This window comes from Monomorium pharaonis, chromosome 6 (genome assembly GCF_013373865.1).
Source record: "Monomorium pharaonis isolate MP-MQ-018 chromosome 6, ASM1337386v2, whole genome shotgun sequence".
Taxonomy (NCBI): domain Eukaryota; kingdom Metazoa; phylum Arthropoda; class Insecta; order Hymenoptera; family Formicidae; genus Monomorium; species Monomorium pharaonis.
The window spans coordinates 27,567,697-27,580,524 of NC_050472.1; the positions used below are offsets into that span (position 1 = coordinate 27,567,697).

The following is a 12,828-nucleotide window of genomic DNA, read 5'->3' on the forward strand; positions in this document are numbered from 1 at the left end:
TGTGTGGCGGTGTGGTGTGGTGTGTGGTGTGTTGTTGTGTGTGTGTGTGTGTGTGTGGTGTGTGTATGTGTGTGTGGGTGTGTGTGTTGTGTTGTGTGTGTGTGTGTGTGTGTGTGTGGTGTGTGTGTGTGTGTGTGTGTGGTGTGTGTGTGTCTTTGCTGTTCGTGTGTGATAAATTATTTCTTTACCCGGTTATAGCAAACTTGCTGCAAACATGTTCGACATAACGTTACAAAACAGCAATCGTGAGAAATATTCCAGCTATAACAATTTCCCAGGCCACCACGCCATGCCAAAATATTTGAAAGAAATGGTCTCGGATGTCAACAAAATAGTATCCTCGATACGGCGGTAATATGGGCGGGATCAATATTCTTTGGGATATTCGCGTAAGAATAAACCATTCATTTTCGTATTTATCTCCATCTAATTTATTTACGAAATTATAATTAATTTAATTATCGTTAGCCGAACGCTTGTCTGTGTTGCAGTGTACTATTATTTCGGCGTATATGTATTTATATCCATGTCTCTCATTCCGCAAGTGTTGGATATTGTTTTACCTCTCAATGAATCTCGTCCTATGCTGCCAGTTTATCCTGGATATTATTTTGTCGACGAGAAGAAATATTTCTTCTATATTTTCTCGCATGCTATGATGGCTTGGGAAATTGCTGTAACTGTGATAATCTCCCACGATTGCATGCTCCTAACTTACATCGAACATGTTTGCAGTATTTTCGCTCTAGTCGGGTAAAAATAAAAAAACAATATTCTTGTTAATAAAGTTGATATGTCATTGCAAATATATTTTCAGATTTCGGTTTGAACAATTGATACATAATGATGCTATGAAAGTTTTACATTCTGATACAAGTGATACGTATCACAAACAAATCGCATTCTCCGTATATACGCACCGTAAAGCTTTAAGGTGAGTAATTTGTCAATGTAGAGGGTCAATGTAGGGGGGAGGGGAGAGAGAGAGAGAGAGAGAGAGAGAGAGAGAGAGAGAGAGAGAGAGAGAGAGAGAGAGAGAGAGAGTTCGTGTTATTATTGTGTTTCTCACTTTTGCCATAGATTCGCTCAACTGATCGGAGATACGTTTTCATTAACGTTGACTCTACAATTAGCACTAAATACTGTAATGATCAGTATTACGTTGTTACAAGTATGTTATTACAAGTTTATTCGTTATTCGTTTCAAAATTTCCAACATGTGTTCTTTACACTTTTATAAAATCAGATATTATTTTTTTAATTAATTGTAAGAAAAAACATATGTGCGCCGCAAGGAACTGAGATATGTTTCGCATTTTATGAAGGTAACACAGCAGCAAGCCGATATTTTACAACTGATAAGATATATAATGTATGTCATTGGCCAATTAATCCACTTATTTTGCCTAAGTTTCGAGGGACAGAAACTAATAGATCACAGTCTTCAAACCTGCGATAAAATGTAAGACAAATAATTTTGTGACAATATTTTGGTATTAGAATTTAGTTAGTGTATCACTGAAACATTCCAGCTACAATAGTTTTTGGTATGAAACGACTCCCAAGTCACAAAGAATGCTTCTGTTTGTGATGCAAAAGAGTCTTCAACCTAGTTTCTTAAGTGCTAGTAAAATCTACATTTTCTCAATGGAAAACTTTACCATGGTAAATTTGCAACATATATATATATATATATATGTGTGTGTGTGTGTGTGTGTGTGTGTGTGTGTGTGTGTGTGTGTGCACGTGCGTGTGTGTGTGTTGTAATTTTCGTAAAATAATTTATTTACGAGCAATAACATATAACATGTTCTAAGATCATGCAAACTTCGATGTCATACTTTACCGTACTCTCAACTTTGGAATAATTAAGCAACGATTAGTGTTCAAATATGAGACTCTACATCCGTAAAAATCATAATTTTTACATCAAGGCAAGTTTGTTATTCATTTACACGTGAGTAACTTTTAGTAACATTGCAATGAATTTTTATCACTCACTTGCGTCTGTGTACTTGTAGTTCTTGAAATTAAATAGCGAAACATTATATACATATGTTGCATTGCGAAAAAATATTCCTAACTCTGAAAATGTTTTACGCAATGGAAAAATAAGAATATAAAAATTATTAAATTTTAATTAGGTTTAATAATTTTGAAAAATTGTAATCGTTACGTGTAACGCAGTAGATGAACTTATCGATACATTTTCGCGATAGAATTACAAGATACAAAACATATTCAACATTATATCACAAAAAATGTAACATAAAGTTGTTTTGTCCTTACGACTGTCTGTAACATCAAAAGTAGTTTGTCGTGCTGTTTAATTCGTTAAAGACAGATCTTAAATGTGTTAAAGAATTCTCTGTTGTCAATTGTTTAGAAAATAAAGTTGTATACAATAAAGTTTGCGTTAAATGTTCTCTCATCCTAGAAGAAAAGAAACAGAAAGAAACAAAAAGGAATAAAAAGTTACTATCCATATGTTAATCGACAAACACTCTTAAGAGTTTTCTTCAAAATCTTATAATCGATAAGGTCAATTGCAATGAATAAATAAGAGATTCACGATGTACATTGTGGGTTATAAAAGTGCGTATAAAAAAAGAAATAATCGGTTACTAAATATTAATAATTATATTATATTTATTATTTAAAATTTTAATTTTATTATTATTTAAAAATCAAATTAATGGCCGGTGAACTTTAACGATTGATGCGTAAATGACCAGTAGACAAATTTTTATTTTACAAGAAAAAGAATGTATATATAATATGTATGAAAAAATACTTTAATTTAAAAATAGCTTTATTACAATAATAATTAACTTTTTAAAAGTTATTAAGGTTTAAAAAGACTAGTAGTACTTATCTAGATATGTCAATATTAAAATATAACATTTGATCTGACATTTGAACTTGAATGATCATTCACTAGTCAACCATTTTCGTGTTCAATTTACTAGTTAATGCCGAGGTGCATATTTTTCTTTTTTTATAGTGACATTTTTTAATAAAAAAAAATATTTTAATTAAATCTGTATTAAAAAATGAATATACAAAATTATCAATTAATGTGTAATTTATTATTTTAAAATATTTTTTATAAATAAAATTTTAATATTTTTTATAAACAATCATTTTTCTGATGCAACTGTTCAAAAATTTGTGTAGTGATTCTATATAGGAAACGTAAAATTTGCTTTCCAACAGGAAATTGTAAATGATATGTAAATGCTGTAAAAAATATCTTATAAAGTTATGTAATAAGATGCAAAATTTTTTGATTTAAGGATATAACAAAGATATTTCTTGTGCACAATACATTTTTATAACACACATACTTATATCTTTTGTTTCAATGTGTTTTTTTAATGGAAGTAATTATTTAATGATTATATTTTAATTATAAAATGTAAGTCTGATTTACTTGGAAAAAGTTTACTATTAACGAAAAAGTAAATCTCCGTAGTCTTAAATCAGATTATGGATGAAAAATTCTTTTTTAATGGTATAAAAAATTAATTTATTATTCTTAAAAAAATGTATTGTAAAGAATGACAGTGTAGAAGAGATAAAGCATTGTTTTTTTAATCTTTTTCATATCGTTGAGCTGAAAAACTTTTGTCGTTATTATAGTAAATATCATTGTTAAACATACGATTTTGCTTGCCGAAAATGAGATTTCTCCAAGATCACGAAGAAAGAAAAAAAAAAAAGAAATAATCTTTCGATTCATTCGGAGAGAATTTGCTAGCATATGTTAAGCGACATGCGACACGTCAATAGGGCTCCGCTTCCCTCTACATTATATTTAATGTCAAAGAAATAAATACTGCTATCATCCATATACGTTTGTAAGTAGTGGTCACGCTTCGCGGAAATGTGCCGCGATAGTTACTGGAAAATTGTACGCATATAGCATACACATTTGCATTATGCATCACCTGTCCGGAATCTTGAATTGTCCCTCGCACCAAAGGGATGGAGTTTTAGATAAAATGAAATGTGAGTACCTAGACATAGAAGGGGACGAAAGACTATCTGCGACTAAAGCTATGAACGCCAACTGGATTCATTACTATAGTGTTGTTAAGAAAATATCATCATTGTCCGGTCAATGGCCCTATCAGAAACCAATAACGAGACTGTTGTGTGCGATCTTGGTGACTTTGAGCACGATTTCTATAATCATTCCACAGGTAATTTTAAACTACACCATCCGAATTCTAAATTCTGTCAATTTTTGTAAAGTTAATTAAATCAATTTGAAAGGTCAAAGACGAGCAAATACAAAATAGATATAAGTAATAATAAAACATTAACAATTAGTAAATTATTGATCAGAGAAAGAAGTTACCTTTAATTATCTTAACTTTGATATATATATATATATTAATGTCAATAATTAATGTCAATTCTATAATAATTTAAGATTTGATATAATATATTAATAAAAAACCAAATTTTTTAAATGGAAATTTATTGTTCACAAATACAAAATCAGAGTAAAGAAATATTAAACATAAATGTTAGAATCAAAGGATAAAAGAATTGCATTTTTGTAACACATGTTACAATCTCAAATAAATTCTATTCCATAAAAATAGAATAGCTTTTACATTTGAATTTTTAGATAGCCAAATTTGTTAGATGCGACGGAAATTTGCAATGTATCTTTGAGACTATGACATCCTATATGTTGACAACTGTAACATTGGTGAAGCTGTATACGTGTTATTTCAATCGATGTAAAGTACGTATTATACAATCTCCTGTGTTCTTTTCAGCTAAACTTGAGTTGAAAAGAACAGATCTTATATCTTAAATCTTAACATTATGTGTGCAGTACACGTGTGTATTCTGTCCTATTGTAAAACATTAAGCCATAGATAGAGAAATGTTTCTTTCTTAATCATTGATACTTTCAGATGAAAGTTCTCATTGATCAGTTATTTGTTGATTGGGACGAATTGGAAACACCAGAAGAATACGAAATTATGAAGAGATATGCCAAGAACAGCAGACGATATTCTTTGGGATACTCCTGTAAGAATAAACCATGCAATTTTCTTCTTTACATTCTTCACATCTGTCACATTTTTGCGCAGATAACAGTTTAGTTATCGTTGAACAAACGCTTCATCTATGTTGCAGTGTATTGCTATTTTGCCGTGTACGTTTTTATGTCGATATCCCTCATACCACAAATATTGGATGTCATTTTACCTCTCAACGAATCTCGCCCTATACTGCCGACGTACCCGGGATATTATTTTGTTGACGAGAGGAAATATTTCTTCTATATCTTTTCGCATGCTATCATGGCATGGGAAATTGCTATGAGCGGAATAGTTAGTCACGACTGCATGCTCCTAACTTACATTGAACATATCTGCAGTATTTTCGCTTTAGTTGGGTAAAAATAAAAAGATAATATATTCTGATTGAACGAAGTTGATGTTGATCGTTGCAAATATATTTGCAGATTTCGATTTGAACGCTTGATGTGTAAACATAATGACGCTATGAATGTTTTACATTCTCGTACAAGTGACATGTACCGCAAACAAATTGCGTTTTCCGTGTATACGCATCGAAAAGCTCTAAAGTAAGTAACTCGTGATCGATATAGAGAAAAACAAAAAAAACAGGCGGCAAAGGGAGGAAAAAGATTCAATTCGTATTATTTCATTGTATCCCTCGCTTTTGCCACAGATTTGCTCAACTGATCGAAGACACATTTTCGTTAACGCTGGCTATACAAATAGCGTTAAATACAGTAATGATCAGCATTACTTTGTTACAAGTACGTTTATTCATTGTGAGATTTTATCCAACATGTGTGTTTTTTTACATATACACTTAAGATCAGATAATAAATGATACTTAATTCTTAAAAAATTCTAAAAAATGAGACCTTTACACGACACCTCTATACGAAAGAAGTTAAGAAAATATTATATTTTTTATATTGGAGATCACGCAGCAGAATGTTAGTATTTTGGAAGTGATAAGGTACGCGATGTATGTTGCTGGTCAACTGATTCATCTATTTTGCCTGAGTTTCGAAGGACAAAAACTGATTGATCACAGTCTTCAAACGCGCGATAAAATGTAAGATGAATCATTATATTACGATTACACTTTATTGGGATTTAGTTAGCGTATCATTGAAGTATTTCAGCTATAATAGTCTTTGGTACGAAACACCTCCAAAATTGCAAAGGATGCTTGTGTTTGTAATGCAAAAGAGTCTTCAACCTATTTTTTTAAGCGCAGGCAAGGTCTACATTTTCTCAATGGAGAACTTCACTATGGTAATTTTAAGTTTAAAATATAGGATGATTCTTAATAAGTACAAAAAATAAAAGAGAATCTTTGGCTTATTTTAGCAAGAATAGATCCTATGACCGTACGTCCTAAACTGATTATTTTTATCATAGTATAAAGGTTATCAAACTTAAAGAGAAAAAAATGAAAATTTTTGAAAATCTGGGAAACGCTTTTTAGATATATTTATAAAGATAAATTTAGTACGCGTTGGTACGTGGTATATTAAGAATCATTTCCAGTATCGATAAAACAATTTTACATTCACTAAGGACGTGCATGTGGGCAATTATTAAGTTTTTAAAGAAGCAGTTTAGGGCATAAGCCAAGGAATATCACTTCTTTAATTTCTTATTTACGTACTCAAGAATTATATACTATAGTTGTCATAAAATGATAGTTTATTTACGGGAAATAACACATGTTTTAAGATCATGCAAACTTCAATGTCATACTTTACTGTACTCTCGTCTGTGGAATAATTATAAAGAACGATCAGTGTCGACATATCAAATTCTACTCATCCAGTCTGTCCGTAAATATAATTCTCATATGACATTAAGGCATATTTGTTATCAATTTGCGCGTAAGTAACATTGTAACATTTTTTAATGTATTTTTTATCATTTGTTTGGCCCTATATATTATTACTTGAAATTAAATGGTTACATTGTGAGAAAATATTCATAAATCGGAAATGTTTTGTGTAAAAATGAGAGAATAAACATGTAAAAATTATTAAACTAGAACATTACAGGCGCGCGCTGCGCGCGCGCTATTTGACTTTTCACTTTAAAAATAATAATAATTGCAATTTGATTTTCTCTATCTTTCGTTTACATTAATCAAACGTCTTCTGCAATTTTGAATTAAAAAATGTAAAGTTTAATTATACGTACATACATACATACATACATACCTACCTATATACATACATACCTACTTGCATACTTACTACTATCTAGCTACCTAGCTATCTAGCTACATATTTATCTAGTTACGCTCGCTCGTTTGCTCCCTCCCTGCTTCCCTTTTTCACTCACTCGCTCACTTACTCACTCGCTCACTCACTCACTCCTCACTCACTCGCTCCTCACTCACTCACTCACTCATTCCTCACTCACTCCTCACTCACTCACTCACTCCTCACTCACTTCTCACTCACTCTTACTCACTCTCACTCACTCACTCACTCACGCACGCACCCCATCCAAGTCGCTAACCCATGTGCACATTGCAAACAAAGTAAAGTTCACATGTGTTTGCAGGTTTCCAATACAATGTATGGTAACGGAATTAACACTTACTCATTTTACAAGTACACCCATAAAAAATGTAAACAAAGACATTGCTTCGCTGTGGTCACACACACACACACACACACACACACACACACACACACACACACACACACACACACACATATTTAAATTTTTGTCTACAAATTATGGATTTCCTACTTACCGACATTAAAAAAAAATTTTTTTGAGTCGCCAAAAATCCTTTTTGCATGTTTTTTTTTACTAAAAGAAATTTCCAAAATTTGAACTAAATTGGAGATTGGTCGTTTTCGGAAGCCAAATATTTTGTACATATTTTTATGTCCGAGTTTGTCAGGTATAAAAAAAAATTATGATAAACATTTATGAAAATATTTAAAATAAATATTTATACCATTATTATCAAAGAATATAAAAAATATTTTAAGTTTATATACCACTAGACACCACAGACGCGCGCTTCGCGCGCGCTACTTAACTTTTTATTTTTTATCTTTTAAAAATAAATTACAACAATAAATGTATAGATAATATTTATACAAATTTGACAGCTGTTAAAATTATGATCTCTTCCCTCCCTCTCTCTCTCTCTCTCACTCACTCACTCACTCACTCACTCACTCACTCGCTCACTCACGTAAGTTTGGTGTGCAATAAGGATTTTTATAAGAATACTCAACTGTAATTGGTCAATTTCTTACGGCTTAAAGTTTGAATTTTCATTATAAGTCGAGACTAACGCTATATAGAAATGAAGAGTTTGGTAATGAAATTGTAAGTTACGAGGTATAAGAAACCTTCATTCTTTGAAGTGTTACTTGTTTAACTGTCGCATATGGCCCTTTTACTTTAAAGCTTGTACAAACTTTGATGTACTCTACACGGTATCCTTTCAATAATTGTTATTTCAACAATTAATTAATTATTAATTGCACGATGCGGAAATTTATTATCAAAAGCAAATCCTTTGTAAAAAATTTCTATCCTATTAGAATAGCATATTAATATTATCCCTGCATAAAAGCTTAAAATGTCTTATTCAAAAATAGTGTTTCACGAGATTTTATCTCGTGAATTCTGCTTTGTAAAAATCTCGGATTGGATCGTGGCCAATACTTTTCAGTGCGATATTGAGAATAGAACATGAGATCTTGTATGCCTCTGAATCCGATAACAATTAACAGAAGAAGTGGATCTTTCTTTCTTAATGCGAGAGTTCGCATTTATTTGCGATTGAATGCAAAAATGTCTAGAATCAAGTGAATTCTTTTAAACGCAAGAGTTAATAATTGAAATGAATTGAATGCTTATTCAAACAGAATTCAAAAGATATTCAATTAAATATCTTCTAAATTCTGTTGAATTCTGCTTTTTGCAAAATGTCAATATTTTTTAGTTCTTTTCAATCCGACGTTTTATGCAGGGATTGTTAGTATATTAATCACATATGTGCGTATTATATTTTGCGTTTGCATTAATTTACTTCAGTGCTATCGAATGTTTAATATATATTAAATTTAACTTATCGCGAGTCTCGAGACGCGTAAAATTAAAAGGTTAAACGCGTAGAAGAAAGCTACAACTTTCTGCCGGTCAATACGTTCCATCCGGAGGGAACTTGCAAAAGCGTCAGTAGGGTTTCTCTTTCCTCTACGTTATATTTAGTGTCAAGGAAAGGAATGTCACTCATGTCACTCATGCGATTCGTGTAAGAGCTACGTGCCATTTATTGCCGCGCGACAGAGACACCCCGAGTATTATTAACTAAAACAAATTGTAAGAGAGGGTGTATCATATCAACATTACTATTAGTGTGTGATATCATATGTCCAAGGTCTTAAATTAACCCCCGCATCAAGAGAGATGTGAGTGGGGAGGGGAATAGGGTAAAATAAAAATTTCAAGTTAGTCGAAGCTGGGCAAAGTGTCTTTCAACGCAAGGCTATCTCGCGCACGCGACTTTCTCATGAATTCCACCTTGAGCCATTATTACGGGGTCGTTAAGAAACTGTCATCGTTAGCTGGTCAGTGGCCATATCAGAAGCCAAAAACAAAATTAATCTGTTTGAGTATCGTGACTTTGAGCACACTTTCTATTATTGTCCCACAGGTAATTAATAAAATTGGTAGAAGCATAGATAGTATAAGAAATTTACAGTGGCAAATAAACGGTATATAATATGTATTTATAGATAGCTAAATTCATCGAATGTGATGGAGATTTGCAATGTATATTTCAAACCATGGCAGGAAATATGATGGCGATTATAGCCTTGGTGAAGCTGTACACGTGTTATTTAAACCAATATAAAGTACGTTAACCACTCGAATTTATTATGTCCGAGTCTGCGCGTGATATATCTTAAAACTTTAATACATTTCATCATAGAGTGCATTAAGTTATGAAGAAAAGTTGAATATTAATCGATAGTAATCTTAGATGAAAGTTTTAATCGATCGGCTGTTCATCGAATGGGATGAATTGGTAACACCGGAAGAATGTGAAATTATGAAAAGATATGCTGAGACTAGCAGGCGATATTCCCTGAGATACTCGTGTAAGAGAATTATAATTATGCATTTTTTTAAGATTATACTTAAGATAAAGGATATACCTCTTGTCTTAAGGGTGTATCGGACATACAATCTTAGACAAAAGTGCATGAAATTTGAAATATTTAAATATCTATGCCTGACACATAGTAAATTTAGATGTAAGAAACTTGAACGATAGTTGGAGTCTTATTTTTACTCTTACAAAGGTATTTTTTACGTATTTGCGATTTTTTTCACTTACGAGTTTAAACTTTTGACAGTGAAAATGCACAATTATCTCAAGTTATATTTTATTTCTTAAAAACGGTGTAGTGAAAACAATTGAAACTTGGCAGATATTTTCATCTATTTATATACTAGATGTACAAAAAATTTCAAAACATTGGTACTATTTCTTCTATACTTTTTTAGCTGTTTCATCCGTCCTTTTCCATAAGATAGAAAAGAATACCATGTAAAATCAATGAAAATTAAAATAGTTATAACTCAGCAACCGTTTAATGGATGCGTTTTCAATTTTTTGCAATACATTAGGGAAACTAAAAAAACAATTTCATAAATTTTTAGCAACTTCGTACCATTTTGAACTTCAGTCCGATACATCCTTAAAAGTGGCCCTTTGCTATTTTTGAAATTGTAAATCTAAATTGCAATTTGGCGATTGGACTATCTTAATTCATTCGTTGACGACGTGTATATTTTTGTGAATTTGCAGTGTCTTGCTTCACATCCGCATTTCTGTTTCTATGTATATCATTTATACCGCCAGTATTAGATATCGTATTACCTCTGAACGAATCTCGTCCTTTACTACCAGTTCATCCAGGATATTACTTTGTTGATGAAAGAGAATACTTCTCATATATATTCTTACACGCCCTCGTGGCCTGGGAGATTGCCGTGATTGGAATAGTGGCTCACGATTGTATGCTTCTAACTTATATCGAACACGTTTGCAGTATCTTCGCCCTCGTCGCGTAAGTACCAATTGTGTATGTATTATATTTACATTAGCAATTAAAATTAATCCCACGTGCACGTACATTTGCAGATTTCGATTCGAACAATTGATGTACACTAATAATATTATGAAAATTTTACATTCTCATACACGTAGTAACACGCATTGCAAAGGAATTGTATTTTCCGTGTATACCCATCGAAGGGCTTTAAAGTGAGTAATCCATCAAGACGATCTCCATAAAGTCCGTATCAGACTAACAATTGGGATTGAGATTGGATTGAAATCTAACCAATCAGAGCAGGTAAATTAAGCAAATCTTTTTAAAAACTTTGTTCTGATTCATCAAATTTCAATCCAATCTTAATCCCAATCGTTAGTCTGATACAGGCTTAAAGGGAAAAAGAGACATTAACACGAAAGGGAAAAATCTCACTTTGTTCATATTATCGTATATCTCGCTTTTGTCACAGGTTCGCTCAACTGATCGATGATACATTTTCGTTAACATTGGGTATACAAATAATATTAAATACAGCACTTATCAGCATGACTTTACTACAAGTACGTGTTTATTTAATATTTCAACTTTCTATACGTGTGTGGTTTTTTACACAATTAGAATCAAATATTATAATTACATACATTTTATCACATTTCAAAATTGCGCAAAAGCATATATGTGATAAATAAAAATGTTATACTTTTTATATTGGAGATCACACAACGGAACGCCAATGCTTTAGTAGTGGTGAGATATATATTTTATGTCCTTAGTCAACTTATTCATCTATTTTGCCTCAGTTTTGAAGGACAAAAACTGATAGACCACAGTCTTCAAACACATGATAAAATGTAAGATGAAAACTTCCATAATAATTGGTTTGTTATGGAATTTAGTAAGCATATCACTAAAGCATTGCAGCTACAATAGTCTTTGGTACGAAACACCCCCCAAGTCGCAAAGGATGCTTTTGTTTATGATGCAAAAGACTCTTCAACCAATTTTTTTGAGCGCTTGCAAGATTTACATTTTCTCAATGGAGAATTTTACCATGGTAAAGAACATGAAATTTGCAATTGCAATACAATGTTCAAGATAATTTCAATAAAATAAAACTTTTTCATAGGTCATGCAAACTTCAATGTCATACTTTACGGTCCTTGCATCTCTTGAATAATTACGCAATTATGATCAATGTTCACTAATTAGACTTGCATCTAAGAGATTACATCTAGTTTTTATGTCATAGCAAAACAAGTTTATCATCTATAAGCAAGTAAGATCCATAATATAATGACAATTGTTTCAATAACTTGTTGAAATATATGTAATATATAATAATTATTGAAATCGAATGCAATAAATACAATTGTATACAATACTTCATTATCGAGAAATATCCATATTCATAATCAATAAGAAAAGTTTTATGTAACCTAATATGTGTGCATGATACACAAGGTATATTGCAAGTAAAAATTTGGATGTCAATCTACAAAATTAAGGGTCGGTTGTTCCAACTTCTGGTAAATTTACCTATCAGGTAAATATATGTTTGTCTATTTATTTAAGAAAAGAAATGAAGATAGACACATGCTTACCTGGTAGATAAGTTTACCAAGAAGTTGGAACGACCCTAAGAAAATTTTACATCCAACAACCATCAGCATACAATCGTCATTACTACCATA

The 12,828-nt window shown here is 31.6% G+C and overlaps 3 protein-coding genes across 5 annotated transcripts in view; all 3 read left to right on the forward strand.

Moving 5' to 3' along the window:
• The window catches only part of LOC105828698 (odorant receptor 13a), a 9,178-nt gene extending 5,473 nt beyond the window's left edge, over positions 1–3,705 (forward strand). The window contains exons 4-9 of the mRNA XM_036288508.1: positions 492–753; positions 818–934; positions 1,081–1,171; positions 1,326–1,462; positions 1,533–1,665; positions 1,818–3,705. Coding sequence (XP_036144401.1) covers positions 492–753; positions 818–934; positions 1,081–1,171; positions 1,326–1,462; positions 1,533–1,665; positions 1,818–1,868 — 791 coding nt within the window. The 3' untranslated portion in view covers positions 1,869–3,705. The remainder of the gene's footprint in view (positions 1–491; positions 754–817; positions 935–1,080; positions 1,172–1,325; positions 1,463–1,532; positions 1,666–1,817) is intronic.
• A 164-nt stretch (positions 3,706–3,869) lies between these two features.
• Positions 3,870–7,100, forward strand: LOC105830178 (putative odorant receptor 85d). The gene is made up of 9 exons (XM_028191135.2): positions 3,870–4,205; positions 4,640–4,759; positions 4,935–5,052; positions 5,161–5,422; positions 5,492–5,614; positions 5,722–5,812; positions 5,984–6,120; positions 6,191–6,323; positions 6,768–7,100. Exons 1-9 carry the CDS (start codon positions 3,942–3,944, stop codon positions 6,816–6,818), a joined length of 1,299 nt encoding a protein of 432 aa, XP_028046936.1. The 5' UTR covers positions 3,870–3,941; the 3' UTR covers positions 6,819–7,100.
• A 1,075-nt stretch (positions 7,101–8,175) lies between these two features.
• Positions 8,176–12,198, forward strand: LOC105828162. Of its 3 annotated transcripts, XR_004963723.1 has the most exons (7): positions 8,176–9,726; positions 9,809–9,928; positions 10,057–10,174; positions 10,888–11,149; positions 11,224–11,346; positions 11,607–11,988; positions 12,059–12,198. XR_004963723.1 is itself a non-coding variant. In XM_036288502.1 (6 exons), exons 1-6 carry the CDS (start codon positions 9,583–9,585, stop codon positions 11,824–11,826), a joined length of 987 nt encoding a protein of 328 aa, XP_036144395.1. In that variant the 5' UTR covers positions 8,176–9,582; the 3' UTR covers positions 11,827–12,130. The 3 variants fall into 3 exon arrangements, 2 of the variants coding, with proteins under 2 accessions (XP_036144395.1, XP_036144396.1); XM_036288502.1 differs by having other exon boundaries at positions 11,607–12,130; XM_036288503.1 differs by lacking the exon at positions 12,059–12,198 and having other exon boundaries at positions 11,224–11,395; positions 11,643–11,724.
• The last annotated feature ends 630 nt before the right edge of the window (positions 12,199–12,828 follow it).